At 47.8% G+C, this 14,514-nt stretch overlaps 1 protein-coding gene across 4 annotated transcripts in view; it reads right to left on the bottom strand.

Annotated features, from left to right (window-relative positions):
- ANKIB1 (ankyrin repeat and IBR domain containing 1) overlaps positions 1-14,514 on the bottom strand; it is a 2,153,692-nt gene that overhangs the window by 1,776,489 nt on the left and 362,689 nt on the right. For all 4 annotated transcript variants that reach the window (XM_069648430.1, XM_069648432.1, XM_069648433.1 and 1 more), the window contains exon 6: positions 10,911-11,122. In XM_069648430.1, the coding sequence (XP_069504531.1) occupies positions 10,911-11,122 (212 nt within the window). The remainder of the gene's footprint in view (positions 1-10,910; positions 11,123-14,514) is intronic.

Here is a 14,514-nt window from a genome sequence, read left to right as displayed (position 1 = left end):
TGGCCCAAGACATCTATAGAATAATCTTGGACTCATTTATATTGTTTTATCTCCTACTGGCTTATTAAAAGTGTCTGGTGAATGGATAAGTTAAAGGAGTGAGAACAGGCCATGCATAAAACAAACAAAAAAAACAGCATCTATCTTTTGATGGTCTTTCCCCTTTTAATAGCTATATTTATGATACTCAGGAGTTAAGAAGGAACATTGGGCCTCATTACACAGACGGCTGTAAGGTTTAACGGTCACCGTTAATGGTACCGGTGACCGTTAACCCTTACCGCCTTACTACGAGGTCCCTTTGCGGGTTGGAGACTTTAACGCCTGCTTTTTGCAGGCGTTAAAAACCAACCCGCAAAGGGACCAGGGAGCTAATTACGGGACCGCAATTTGCAGTGCCATAATTAGCACCTTCCCGAATTCCCATTATGCCCTATGGGGCAAAAATGGGAATGGGGAAGGGCAATGGGGGAAGGGGGAATTACCGCCCCACCAACCTTGGAATAGGGCGGTAATTCCCCTTTCCTCCAAGGCGGTGCCGGTATTTTACCGGCATGGACCAAGGTGCTAATAGCACCTTGGTCCACCGCCGTCCGTGTAATGAGGCCCATTGTCTTTTAAACATATGAATTTATTTTTTAGAATGTGCTTAATACCAGAGACCTGTCTCCAAGCACGGAACTGGGATTCAAAGCTGTGTTGCTCTGCGTTGTCTTGATTCCAAGGTAAATGTGTTGCCCCTGAGATATCCTCCCAGGGTTATTGGTTCCTTGTGATAATTTCGCATTTTGAAGACCGAACACACAAACAACTGATTTATTGTGGCCAATTTTGTGCTGTCTTCAAAATGCAGAATTGTCACATTCTACCCCGCCCCTCCCAACCTCAAAACCAGAGCCCCAAACCCCCACAAATACGATCCCCTCCGCCCCTACATATCCCCCCCACAGTAGTGACTTTTTTTTGTAAAGCCCCCCCTTTCCTCACACTCTGCCCCAGTTCCCTGCCAAAAGCCTTTATCCCCTCCCACCCCCACATACACAGTAACAGGCAGACAAATGCACGTCTCCCCTCTTCTGGCCCACCTGTGCCCATCAGCCGCTGCATGCACTCATGTGAGTCGCATGGACTGACAGTTTGATTTAGAAAAGGGAATATTAGAAGTCTCCAAACCATACAAAATGGAGCTATTCGAGCTGTTTGTAGACTGAGCCGTCAATCTCACATCACTGAACATCGAAAGAAACTACACTGGCTCTCTATTGAGCAACGGCTGAATTTCAAAGGGCTAGTAATAGTCTTAAAATGTCTTTCAGGCATAGTGCCAGAATACTTGAAATCTAGGATCCATGCGGCCACACCAAAGCGAGCATTGCGCTCCAATAGTTTGAAGCTCCTGGCTCAGCCACGTACTACCCTGAAGAAAATAGGTGAAGAAAGCTTTGCTGTTTGGGCTCCAAAAAGCTGGAACATGGGGGGTGTGGCCTACTAGCAGACAATAAAGACATGAGCCTTGGGAGCTCTGGCGAGGGCCGAAAACATCCTCCATAATATCCTGGCTTTTCGTGGCGAAAGAGATAAAAATGACACGATTCGACTCCTAAGTGCCTGCTGCCCCATCGAGCCGAGTCTGCTGCGTGTGAGCGGCTGAAATCCGGCAGAACCAACTCGCCGACTGAAAGCCGGGACCCGCCGGCGCGGAGCTCAAAATGGCCGCCGGCATCTGAGAGCAGCGACAAAGCAGCGACCTGCACTGCTTCCACCGACCCGCATCCTAGAACTTGGCGGTGTCGGTGTGGTAACACCTGGTGAGGCTCCCGTGTGCCAGAGGCGGGTGCAGGCTGTGGAACGGCGCGACTCCCATCCGGTTCGGACCCCCCCCGGCTTACCTCGACAGCTGGAAGCGGGCAACGGCTAAGGCGATGCAGCGCTCTCCCACCACACGCGACCGAGGTGCGCACAGCCGAAGAGCGAGATCCTGTGAGGCCAGGAAATAGCGGGTGGAGCCGCTCTCTGGCCCGAACCTTTGTGCCGCCCGCGGAACGACACCCAGCAGGGCTGCGAACCGCGGTGAGACCCGTGATCCAACCCGGGATACTTGGTGGCTGCTGGAGCGGGACCGGGACCGTGTAGGGCTGGACGTAGCGGAGGGAGCCGCGACTCGACCCGACCAGCCCACAACCCCTGATTGCCTGTGGGCGCCCGTGCGCGCCAGAAAGTAAACTCCCCAGACAGCCGTACGGGGACTGGGGGACCAGCGACCATCGACCATCGGACACCAAGTAAGTGCGGCCTGGGGAGTCCACATAAGCCCATACGGCCCGCATGACCATACCGCTAAGAACCGCGGCCACTGTCCACTCCTCCACTTCCCCCCTCGCCTCAGCTCTGCAGGGTTGTTGGCGGGACTGTGACTCCACTCTGGGGACGGAGTGGGAGCCCCGTGCCGGCGTACGTCAGCCCCCTCTCTCTCGGTGAATAACGCTGGTTGTGCGGCCCACGCCCGATCCTGAGCCCGCGGACAGACCCTGCAAGGAGTGCTGCATAAACCTTGCAATCCACGAGCTGAGCAGTGAGACAAAACGGAGCAGAATCCAGCGCCGGCAGTGGATGGGGACATTTTAGGCGAGCAACACGTTGCATACGGCCTCCTGAGACTCGGCAGCCTCCTGCGCGATTCGGTTTTCGGCCTAGTGCGGCCCTCATCTACCACGGGGACACTCCTGAAAGCGCCTAAAAACACTTCCTCAGCAGGAAGCAGGAAACAAGACGGGACAGACACAGAAGCGCACTAGAGGGCACGAAGAGTCAAAATCCATCCCGCTCGATAGTGCTGTCAAAGTGGCCGGTCGGTACCATTAGGGAGTGGTGGTCGAGCAGCACCTGGAACATTTTGGTTCGAAAATATCCTAGTGGACACTGTCCGAGGAGGACTCATGGGAGGACCCCTGCGAGGGCACGGAGGCACATGGCAGTTAACATAACAGCCCTAAGTTAAATTCAGCCCATGAAGTCACTTAAGGTACTTAATAAGGCGGGATCCCTTATACCACTCCAACATCCCCCACATTACAGTATGGGGAAAGATAAACCACGGAAATCAAGCATACAAAGTAGAATGGACCAATATGCTTTTGCCACCACATCCCAACCGACTGATCAAACGCCGCAGTCAGACCCCCCAGAAGAGGGAGATGTCCTCTCACTGAAGGATGTAATGGCGGCCATCGCGAGTTCCCGCACCTCCATGGAAACAAAGATGGACAGTATGGTGGCGAATGTGTCCTTCCTCCGCCATGATCTGCAAAAGCTCACGTCTCGAATGGGGGAAGCGGTACAGCGCATCTCGGGTACGGAGGACACCATTGGTAATATTAACCAACAACTGTCACAAACACTGCGCCGACTGAAGACCCTGGAGACTAGAGTGGATGAGGGTGAGGGTAGGTTGCGCCGCAACAACGTACGTATCCTCGGAATCCCGGAAGGGACGGAAGGGCCGAGCATGGAATTGTTCCTGGAACAGTGGCTAGCGAACATCTACGATCCACATTCCTTTTCAAAATTCTTTTCAGTAGAACATGCCCACAGGATACCCTCTGGCAAGCCTATTCCAGCAATGCCACCCAGAACTGTAATCGCTAAGCTCCTTAATTACCGCGACAGGGACGCGCTGCTTCAGATGGCCCGTGCAAAGGGAATGGTCACTTATAATGGCTCCCGGATAGCCTTCTTCCCTGACTATACGAGAGAATTGCAACTTGCGAGACAATCATTTGAACCACTGAAGCAGCAGCTGTCCCTTATGAAAGTTAAATTCAGACTGTTGTTTCCAGCCCAACTTAAGATTTATCATAAAGGGACGACCACACACTTCGCTGACCCTCAGGAGGCCTGGAAATGGGCAGAATCCCATATTGAGGGTGACTGGTCGGCGCGACCAAGGAGACAGGAAGGTAGACCCTGACCCCGCCCGGACCGGGCCCCCGTGAGAGGCCTCCGGCGGCCATGGAACCAATGGCTCCGGAACAAGCAGAAGAGCCAGCCGAGCAATAGCCAGGATGTTGCGAACAAACACTATTATTAAAGAGGCTGAGAGCCACTACCTTCTGGAATGCAACCGGAACCAAAATAGTGAAAGTAAAACAAACACATCGTCCTGAAACAATCTCATCCTGCAACTCATACGCTGTGTTTATACAATACAATGGTTTCCAGTGAGCTTTTGAGTTGCTGCATGGCCGAAATGCAATCAGGACTCCGGCAACCCCACACCTCTCGTTCTTCTTTTCGAGCACCAACAGGTCCGGGACACAGAGTACGGCGGTGACATCGCCCGAGAGGCACTCTCATCCTGTACCACATACAAGAACACCACGAAAACAACATAACGACGGTGGCCGCCCAAGGCCACCTCCCAAGAACTGAGACTGTGACTACGAACAGTCAGGTGGAAACGGAACAACCAAGTAAGACAGTTAAAGACTGAATAAAGCAGAAGCATAAAGATTAGGGTAATGGTTATTGTTTAGAGTGTTACCTGTCCGTTTGACAAGGTGTTTGGTTATTAGACTGGGCAACAGATGCTTCAAGTTGGGTGGAGTATAGGGTGGGGGATCCAAAGTTGTTATGTTAAAAATTGTACGAAGTTTAGAAAGCCCAGAACGAAAACTCCCTCTCACACGACCCGAATGGCACGAAAGAGCAAACGAGTTCTCAGAAAGAACCACCAGACGCAAGATCTTGCTCATTCCCTCCCCAGATTGGTGGATCATGATACACCCATAGATACACACTATACTGACACCACACACGCACAAGTCACATGGCACAAAGCAATAACGTAGATAAAAACAGAACCATCCGAGTGATGACATGGAATGTTAACGCGCTCGGAAATAGTATTAAAAGACGCCTAGTCTTACAAGCATTGAATCGCCATTCACCGGACGTGGCCTTCTTAACAGAGACGCATCTGGCTGGCACAAAATGTACACTATTCAGGCGCTCAAACTACAGACAACCCTTCCATGCCGGGTTCACCATGGGATCACGTGGGGTATTGATTCTGGTACATAAAAGACTTCCCTATAGAGCCACCGTGGTCACCCAGGACCAAGGAGGCAGATACGTACATACGAGGGAACCCTGTGGGAACGCAATATCTCTATGATCGCTGAGTATGCACCGCCCAGCCTACTAACCCCTCTGACTACCGACATCACGCCTCTGATTGTTGACAACACTGAATGCCTTACGTTGATTGGGGGAGACTTTAATGAAGTCATGGACATAAAATTAGACGGAACACACGTACGATCCAGAAATCCAGATATACGCACTAAACTCGCCACATTTACCGACGCACTGGGATTACATGATGCATGGAGGTCCCTCTACCCAGATACGAAAGAATATTCGTACCACTCTGGTGCACACGCGTCCCTATCCAGGCTGGACTATTTCTTTTTACCAACATGTAACATACATGAGGCATGCGAGGCGCACTTACTCCCCAGAGGTATTTCGGATCATTCCCCACTTATGCTAACGATCAACACTAGCAGGCCGCTCCCTCCACCCAGTTGGAGATTGAACAATTATTACCTGGGGTTCTCCGAAATGATAGAACATATACAAAAGGTTACTGAAACATACTTTGAAATAAATACGGACTCTGGACAGCCCGACAACGTTATGGGAGGGACTAAAAGCAGTTTTAAGAGGTGAAATCATAGCCTGGACCGCAGCCCACAGAAAAGAATGCCTGAAAGCGATACGCGCGGCCGAAACCAAAGTACAGAACACAGAATCTGCTCATCTGTCTCAGGACCTACCCGAGACACACCGAGCACTGCAGTTAGCGCAGAGTCAATTACAACATATAGCTTTAGACAACGCAAAACAAGCGCATGCTACTATGCGAGCGAAAATATATGAAACTGGGGACAAGGCGGGGACAATACTGGCATGGTTAGAGCGCAGGGACATAGGCCTTACCCAGGTTAGGACACTAACGACGGGAAATCCAGACCCACTGGTTACAGACAAAGATATAGCGGAGGGATTTGCCAGCTATTACGCTGAACTATATAGTGCACCACCCACACCACCACCGACCGATATATTAGATGAAATTACCCTTCCTACCCTGGACGAACAACAGACGGCCCTTCTAGAAGAAGAAATTACAGAGGAGGAAATAACCTGGGCGATGTCGGAACTCCAGTCAGGGAAGACCCCGGGTCCGAACGGTTTTCCTGTTGAAATATGGAAAAAATAGGGGCAAACAATCTCTCCACAACTACTGCGCTTATTTCAGCACTCGCGCTCGCAGGGCTGCCTCCCCCAGACCTTAGGAAAGCTACAATAATAGTTTTGGCAAAAGCAGACAAACCACCTGACAATTGCAGCTCCTATAGAGCCATTTCCCTTATAAATTGTGAGACCAAAATACTTGCAAAAGTGTTAGCCAATCGGCTGCAACGAAGTATACACACGCTTGTACACCCAGATCAGTGTGGATTTATGCCACAAAGATCCACCAGGCAAAACATATATAGACTACACACAGCATTAGAAAAAACTCCCACACTACAAAACTCCCTAGCCCTACTATCCATAGACTTTGAAAAGGCATTGGACTCCGTGCACTGGGAGGCGGTTTGGGAAATTATGCGACGAATGGGCATAGGCCCTTACTTCATGAGTTGGGTTAAACTACTATACCATCTTCCAGTAGCGGTAGCAAAAGTGAATGGGTACACTTCTGAACCCTTCCAGCTAGGTAGGGGCACGAGGCAAGGCTGCCCCCTATCAGCGTTGATTTTTGCGTTAGCAATTGAACCCTTAGCGATCCTATTAAGATCCACACAAACGTGGAGCGGTGTAACGCTCACCTGATTCCCACAGAGGCACTGATCCCGGCTGGGCTGCTATCGTTTCTTCAATTGAGAAGCGTAGAGCTCGGACGACTCTCAGGACTGGGCTTCCTCTTATCGAATGTCTGACTTGCAGGTGGAAGAAAAACGGTTAATCACAGTTTGATGGGATTCCTTCTCCCACCAATCGCCAGTTTCTCCCACAGCCTAGCTTTCTACTTGTCTCGGCGAGCTCTCACCTTAGGCGTATAAATGCTGAGGTCTCCATCCTGCGTCTGGTGCAGGGGTGCGTGGATTCCAGTTACGTCACTGGATGAGTTCAGTGTTGAGGCTCAAGTCTTTTGCGGCCTTAGTTGTGGCACTGGTGCTGGGATGCCGAAGAGCGATGCCGCCGTTACTGCACGAGCGGATGCCTGTAAGTATACTGTAGTCTTTAGGCTTTAAAAGATGCGCACTTCAATAATGTCGCTTTTCCTTTGTTTCAGGCCTCGGGATGCTGTGGGCGTAGTTTTCCGTTTCCGCTGCACGTGCCGATGCACGTAAGTATAATGATCGTTGGTCGCTTTTAATGGCACCTCTAATAATGTCCTTTTTCTAGTTTTCAGGTGCCGGGATGCTGCGGTTGATGCGGCCGCTTCTGCGCGTGCAAAAACTGGTAAGTTAAGATGAATGCGACTGCCTTCACCCGAACCCCTTTTTAATTATGTCCTTTGCCTTTCAGGTGCAGAGAAGCTGCCGAAGAGAAGGCCGCGGTTAGCTCCGTTGCAATCACGGATGGATCAGGTAAGCGGGCGCGGCTGCGAGCGAGTTGCACTTTTCTAACCTTATGTTTATTCTTTGCAGGTTTTGCCGGTGACTAGATTCCGGGATCTGGTAAGTATTTTTCTGTGTCTTTCTTCATCCACAGGTTGCTGCGCGGAAGCTGAAGAGGACTCTGGACCTGGAATGCAGGAGCCGACTCGGTGAGCTTCCTGCTGCTGCTGCAGAATAACGCGAAGCACATGTTTTCCATCGGGCGTGGTTTAAATAGCAGAGAAGTGCTTCCAGTGTGTGTTCTTCCACCGGTTCCACCCAGGTAAGAAAAGAGTTCCTGAATGGAGGGAATAGTTCCTCCCAGCCCTGATGGCTGGGGACTTCAACCAGACTGGATTGTTCTGGGTAAATATGCAGCATGGTCTGCCTCAGGTAAGTCCACCCAAGCATTATTACACTGTTTATCAATATGAGCCCGGCGCCTATGGTGCCGGGACTGAAACCCTTCATGAGCCTGGCGCCAAAGGCGCCAGGACACGGTCCAAAGGGCCCCTGTAGGGGTCTGCTGGGTCCTGAGTAGTGGAAGACGGGTCTGCTTCCGAGGGTGCTGGGCCAGTCCTGGCCCCTCGGGAGTAGCGCCCATGACAAGCGGCTTCAAGTGGGCGGATGGGTGGGAAGACAGGGTATCCTTATATGCAGATGACCTGTTAATTTATCTGGCAAACCCACGAGTTTCCTGTCCCATTGTGTCGCTCTTATTAGAGAGATACGGTGCGTTCAGTGGACCTCGCGTCAACTGGTCAAAGTCCATACTATTCCCGGTGAAACATATAGATATGGCAATACCAGATGTGTGCCCTTACCGCATTGAAAAGGAACAATTCAGGTACCTCGGTATACAAATCACACATAAACTAACAGACTATCCAGTGACGACCAGGTTCAAGGATGACGTCCGCCACTGGATGTCCCTACCACTCACACTACTGGGACGCGCGGCGCTCTTTAAAATGATGGCCCTTCCCCGTTTTCTTTATGTCCTACAGAATGCACCACTGCCGATAGCACCCAGTGAGTTCCATAAGATCGATCAAACTCTTAGGAGGTTGTTATGGAAAGGGGGGCACCCGATGTTGGCACTTACCACTTTACAAAGATCCATATGGGAGGGTGGGATCGGGCTCCCTCGACTACAGACCTATTCCTGGGCCAGTCAAATGGCAATAGTGAATGATAAATTGCATGGGGATGCCACTCTACCGCATAACATGTTACCAGACATTGTCACGCAGGAAAGACCCACCATGAGCCTCCTTTACCGGAAAAAAGACCGATCTTCTGCTTCATCCATGTCTTCGCATATAACCCTGGTACGGGCAGATACACATAAGTACCTAGACTGGGATAAAAAATTAACTTTAGCACAACCACTATGGAATAATAGACATCTTCCAGAAGTGAATAAACATCCCAAATGGCACTCATGGGCCCATCTAGGTATTACGAAAATTGGTGATGTGAAAATGGGATAGTAGCATTTGCGGAGCTGGCTGCCACCTTCGAACTCTCACCTAACGAACATTGCCATTACATCCAGCTTAAACACGCGTTGCAGGCGCACCTCCCTGAATTAAGCGACACACTTGAATATTCTCCGCTAGAGCACAACGTATTCCCAGAACTGCTTACACAGAAAGTCACATCGACTATGTATAGTGCTATTAACTCCTTTGCTACGAAAGAGATGTCGAGCCTGCAAGCCGAGTGGGAGAGGGAGGTAGGTGATATACTCCCAGAGGAATAGGTGACTGCGCTGATGTACCCCAGAGAAAAGGCTATATTATCCAGGCTCAGATTAATCCAAATGAAGATACTACATAGGGTTTATTACCCAAGGGTGGCACTATTCAAATGGGGAAAAGCTACGAACCCATACTGTCTGAGATGTAATAGTGAGGAAGGCTCCTATTATCATATTCTGTGGGAATGTACCGTTATCCAACAATACTGGCAACAGTGTTGTGACAAGTTGTCGAAGGTAATGGGAAACAGAATACTTGTCAATCCAAAACAATTACTGCTGGGGATGGAGGGGGATATTGATCTCACGAGGTATGAGAAAGCGCTGTTATCTACCACCACGGCGATACTTAAAAGGAATATAGCGCAACTCTGGGGCTCCGAAAGGACACCAAGCTTTGAGCATTGGATCACGGATGTGGATATTTGCATAGCGATGGAAAAGAGTTTATACTGCCAGGGGGTGCCCAGAGAAAGCGCAGAAAATATGGCAAAGATGGGAAGCAGCGCATTAGAAGTAATTTATAACAATGAAGCACTGCGCTCTCCAGAGACTGGCGAAAGAATTGGTGGTTGTATTATGAAAATGACGAAATGTTGCGATAGGTATTGTAACTCGTTGTTAAGTGACCAGAGCAGGGAGTTGCTGGTGGGAGGGTATGGGAAGTTTGGTTTACCCCACTGTATGGGGCTGTATGATTTGTGTTTTCAAAAAAACCAATAAAATGTGATATTAAAAAAAGAAAAAAGCTGGAACATGATTCCACTTTATCTTGAACAATGTATGACACTACAACAGTTTAGGAAACGTCTCAAGACATTTATTTTTTATGCTTAAAATCCCCGATTGGTATATGATGACCCACTTCTTTTTTTCTTAAGGACTCCACAAATCATTTTTTTAATGATTCTCTCTCCCCTTCACTGATCCTATTTGTTTTTTTTTTTGTTTGTTCCTGAGAGCTCCTTGAGGCCTTTTTGGGTGAATGTGCGCAATATAAAAATGTATTTAGTCAGTTAGAAAGACTGACTGGAGTGGTCTCTGAGCGGTCTTTCTAAATCAGTCTTTTTTGCAAGCTTTTTTTTAAAGCAAGCCACTCCCTCCATACAGGGTCATTATATATTAATTACATGAAGTTTGAATTCACCAGTTATGGCCTACAAATCACAAATACTGCAAAGAAAACTTCATTATCCAATACATTTAAACTGAACTACACAAGGCGGTACATTGAGACAACACTCTTATTCGAACTTGGCATGTTCTTATGTACGCAAAGATCTTACAAATGGCAAAATGGACAGTCAAAATTCGTTAAACTATTAGAGGTAACACATTAGAGGACAGTAACACATTAATACTTTTTCTCGGACTTCAATTATATTACAATAAGTCACCAAGAATATATTAAATAGATTATCTACAAACACACTGTACAAAGCAAAACACAAAGTGATCTAAAGATAGACTCTTGCCTCAGGGTTGTCAATGTCGCCCGGAGACATCAGACTGATTTCATCAGGAGAGGTAATAGAAGAGCGAGTAGTGCGAGGAGTTCGAGGGGAGGGTAGAGTATCCCAGGCATTATATCCACTAGGCGGAGGAGTTGGCATCTGAACACCTGAGCGTTGGCAGCAGTTTTCAGCATTAAACATCCATGCTTCAAGTAATTTTTCCCTGTCCCAATCTTCAATAAATATTGGAACAAAGCAAACACAATTATTAAGAAATGTTGTACATTTAATGATATGATTAAGTTTATGAACAAAGTGATATATTATAAAACTGAAAAACAATGGGTTCTCATAACAGGGCCAATGGATAGCTGGGGTACACCAGGGTATTCTACTACCAGGCCCTGCCTTTGACCCGGTAGCAGAGATTCACTATGGGGTGCATAAGCCCCAGATCGAGCTGTGCACCTCTATTACAGACCTACCCACAGTGTCTTGCATCCTGTGGTTTGTACTCAACGTGTCAAGGCAAGAATGTTAGTCTATGCCGGTTTGCTTCTGGTAGAAAAAAAACATGCATTTTTTGGACTGTAGGCGACAATCACCATCTAATAAATCCAACAATCTATTTTTGCAATGAGTATGGAGAAAGGGCGAAGGCCTCTTTGAAAGTGGTGATTACAACATTTATCAAACATGAAAGAGAGACTTCTGTTACAAGTTGCAACTTTAAGATACTTTAAAGGTGAATAAAAATGTTCTGTCCCATGTATTGTTCGGATATGCCAAAGGCAAAATGCAAAGTTTGTAACGGATATACAGCCATCTGACAAAATGTGCGGCAATGTAATCAAGGTACTTTTCATAGCCAAAGAACCCTTTTTGCCAAATAACTACGAGCCAGAGTATTTTGTCATTCAGCAATTTGGAGTTCATGAACTCTTTCTGCGTAGGCTGCCTTTACCATTGCCTTATTATGTATTGGACATTACAGAATGGTTTGTCCACATGCCCAATTGTTCCACAGTGTACAACATTCGTTTAATATGCCTGCACCAGGGAAGCAAGAGCCCGTCCTCTTGTCACGGTATATCTAATATCGCCTTCATATATTTTGTGTGCAGAGGTGAAGCCCATATCGTAACCCAATAGAGTAGGGGTTCAAACTCATATGAGAGAGCTTGCAGATAGAGATCTAGAAAGAGGGGAAGATTCGTAGGAGACTATGACAGTGATTTCAATAAAGGCAGCCAGTAAAATGGGTGCAAATGGGAACAGCAGATTAGTGATACAGGACAGCATTTTCAGTGGAGTTAATATGAATGAATGCAAAGGGAGACAGCAGATTAAGTAGTGCAGGTGAAGGCAGAAAAATGAAAATGACACATTGAGTTCATTATGGTAGTGGGCTAGGCTTTCAATGTTATAATAAACGATTGCAAAAAGACAGCAGATTCACTGAGCACATGTATATGAATTGCTGTCTGTGAAGTCTTGCATTAAACAAACTAACCCAAATTAACTATTCCTTATGCCCAGTAATTAAGTAATGTGACCTTTTAACAATGAAATGCAAATACTCGGATGGAAAATTCTGCTGTTTGTTCCATGGAAAAGAAATATGCACTACAAATGAATGGACTGTCTTTTTGCATTCTGAGGTTTCTTTGTTTGTGCAGGAAGGAAGAAGAGATGCATACAAACGCCCGTAGGTGATTGGACAGAGGGATCAGGAGTCTAGAAGTTGCTAGAATACATCAGAAGAACATGTTACTTATTTTACCTGGTAACGTTCTTTCGATGGGATGTTCCTCCGACGTATTCCACATCTTTGACAGTAATTACTACAGCTGTGCTGCTTCGGAAAACTTTTTCGGCGTAGGCGTCCTACGTCGATGTTATATCTATGACGCATGACGCCCCTAGCGTCAGGTGAAGTTTTTTCCCTCAGAACGTGTGGCACCAATCGCCTGCCAGTAGGACTACAGAAAGCCTTGTGGAAACGTAAGCTGCAATTACATAAGAAATTCTGCAGAGGGGCAGGTAGGGAGGGTACGATGTGGAATACGTCGGAGAACATCCTATCGAAAGAACGTTACCAGGTGAGATAAGTAACTTGTTCTTCAAAAGTATTGTGTCCTCCGACGTATTCCACATCTTTGACAGACTCCCAAAGCAGTACCAATGTATGGAGGTGGGAAAAGAATTTACAATTGCATCAATTTAGAATGCCCAATCAAATTGCAGAATAGAGGACTGCCTTACCAAAGGCCAAATCCTGCCCATGGATAGAGTCCAAGGAATAATGTTTCACAGAAGTATGGACAGAGGCCCATGAGGCTGCTTCGCAAATATTGTGAATGGGAACACCCCTCTGTAGGGCAGTGGAGGCAGCCATACCCCTAGTAGAATGAGTCCATAATCCTACTGGAGGGTCCTTTCCCGCCAAACGGTAACACTCAGAGAACGTCAAAATGATCCATCTAGATAAGGTCTGCTTGGAAACAGCCTGACCTAAACGCCTTACAGCATAACCAAGAAAGAGTCGATCGTCCACTCTGACCCGGGACATCTGTGAGATAGAAACTCAAAGCTCTCCTAGGGTCCAACCTATGAAGCCTCTCCTCTTCCTTACCAGGATGTGGAGGAGGAAAGAACGCCGAAAGAATTAACTTCTGGCTCAGATGGAATTCCGACACAACCTTCGGAAGAAAGGAAGGCCGTACCCTAAGGACAACCCTGTCCTTATGGAACACAGTGAAGGGTGGTTTGGCGGAAAGTGCCTGCAACTGACTTGCTCTGCTCTTGCTCTGCGTGCGGAAGTAACCGCAACTAAAAATACAGTTTTAAAGGACAATAGTCGCAAAGGACAAGAATGTAAGGGCTCAAATTGAGCTCCCATTAGGAACTTTAAAACCAAATTCAAATCCCATCCCGGCACCTGGAAAGGCGACGGTGGAAACACATTAATTAGCCCTTTTAGAAACAGATATCAAAAGGGATCTTAAAATAAGAACATTCCTCAGACGAGCGCTTAAATATGGACAGCGCCGCCAGGTAACCCTTAATGTAATCCTATCATCTATCTTCCTCTCCACCTGTGGGGTTCCCCAGGGGTCTAACCTCTCACCCTGGCTTTTCAATCAATACCTGGCAACTCTCGCTCACTGCATTGCCATTTTCTGCTCAAATTTCCAGATGACACTCAACTCATTTTCCGGCTGCCCTCGGCCACCTCCTCTCCCTCTCTCATCTGTGACTGCCTAACTGCCATTCAAAATTGGTGTGCCACCAATGTTCTTTGTCTGAATGCCAGCAAGACGAGATCCCCCTCATCAGCACACCATCTCCATCCTTTTCCCTCACTTTCTGGCCGGCCGTCCTTGGCCCTCCTCCTACCCCTACCTGCGAGGCTAAGAACCATGGCGTCATCTTTGACTCCACACTTTCCTTCTCGGCCCATATCTTTGATGTCTCTAAAAAGTCAAACTTCCGACTGCACCTCCTCAGAGGTATTCTGCCTTTCCTCTCCTTCCCACAGAAGCTCATGGTATCCCAAGCTCTGGTTCTCTCTAGCTTGGACTATTGTAACAGCCTCTTTTTAAATCTACCTGCCTCTACTCTC

This window comes from Ambystoma mexicanum, chromosome 2q, assembly GCF_040938575.1.
Source record: "Ambystoma mexicanum isolate Mex_15411 chromosome 2q, UKY_AmexF1_1, whole genome shotgun sequence".
NCBI lineage: Eukaryota > Metazoa > Chordata > Amphibia > Caudata > Ambystomatidae > Ambystoma > Ambystoma mexicanum.
This window is presented reverse-complemented; position numbering and strand designations above follow the sequence as displayed.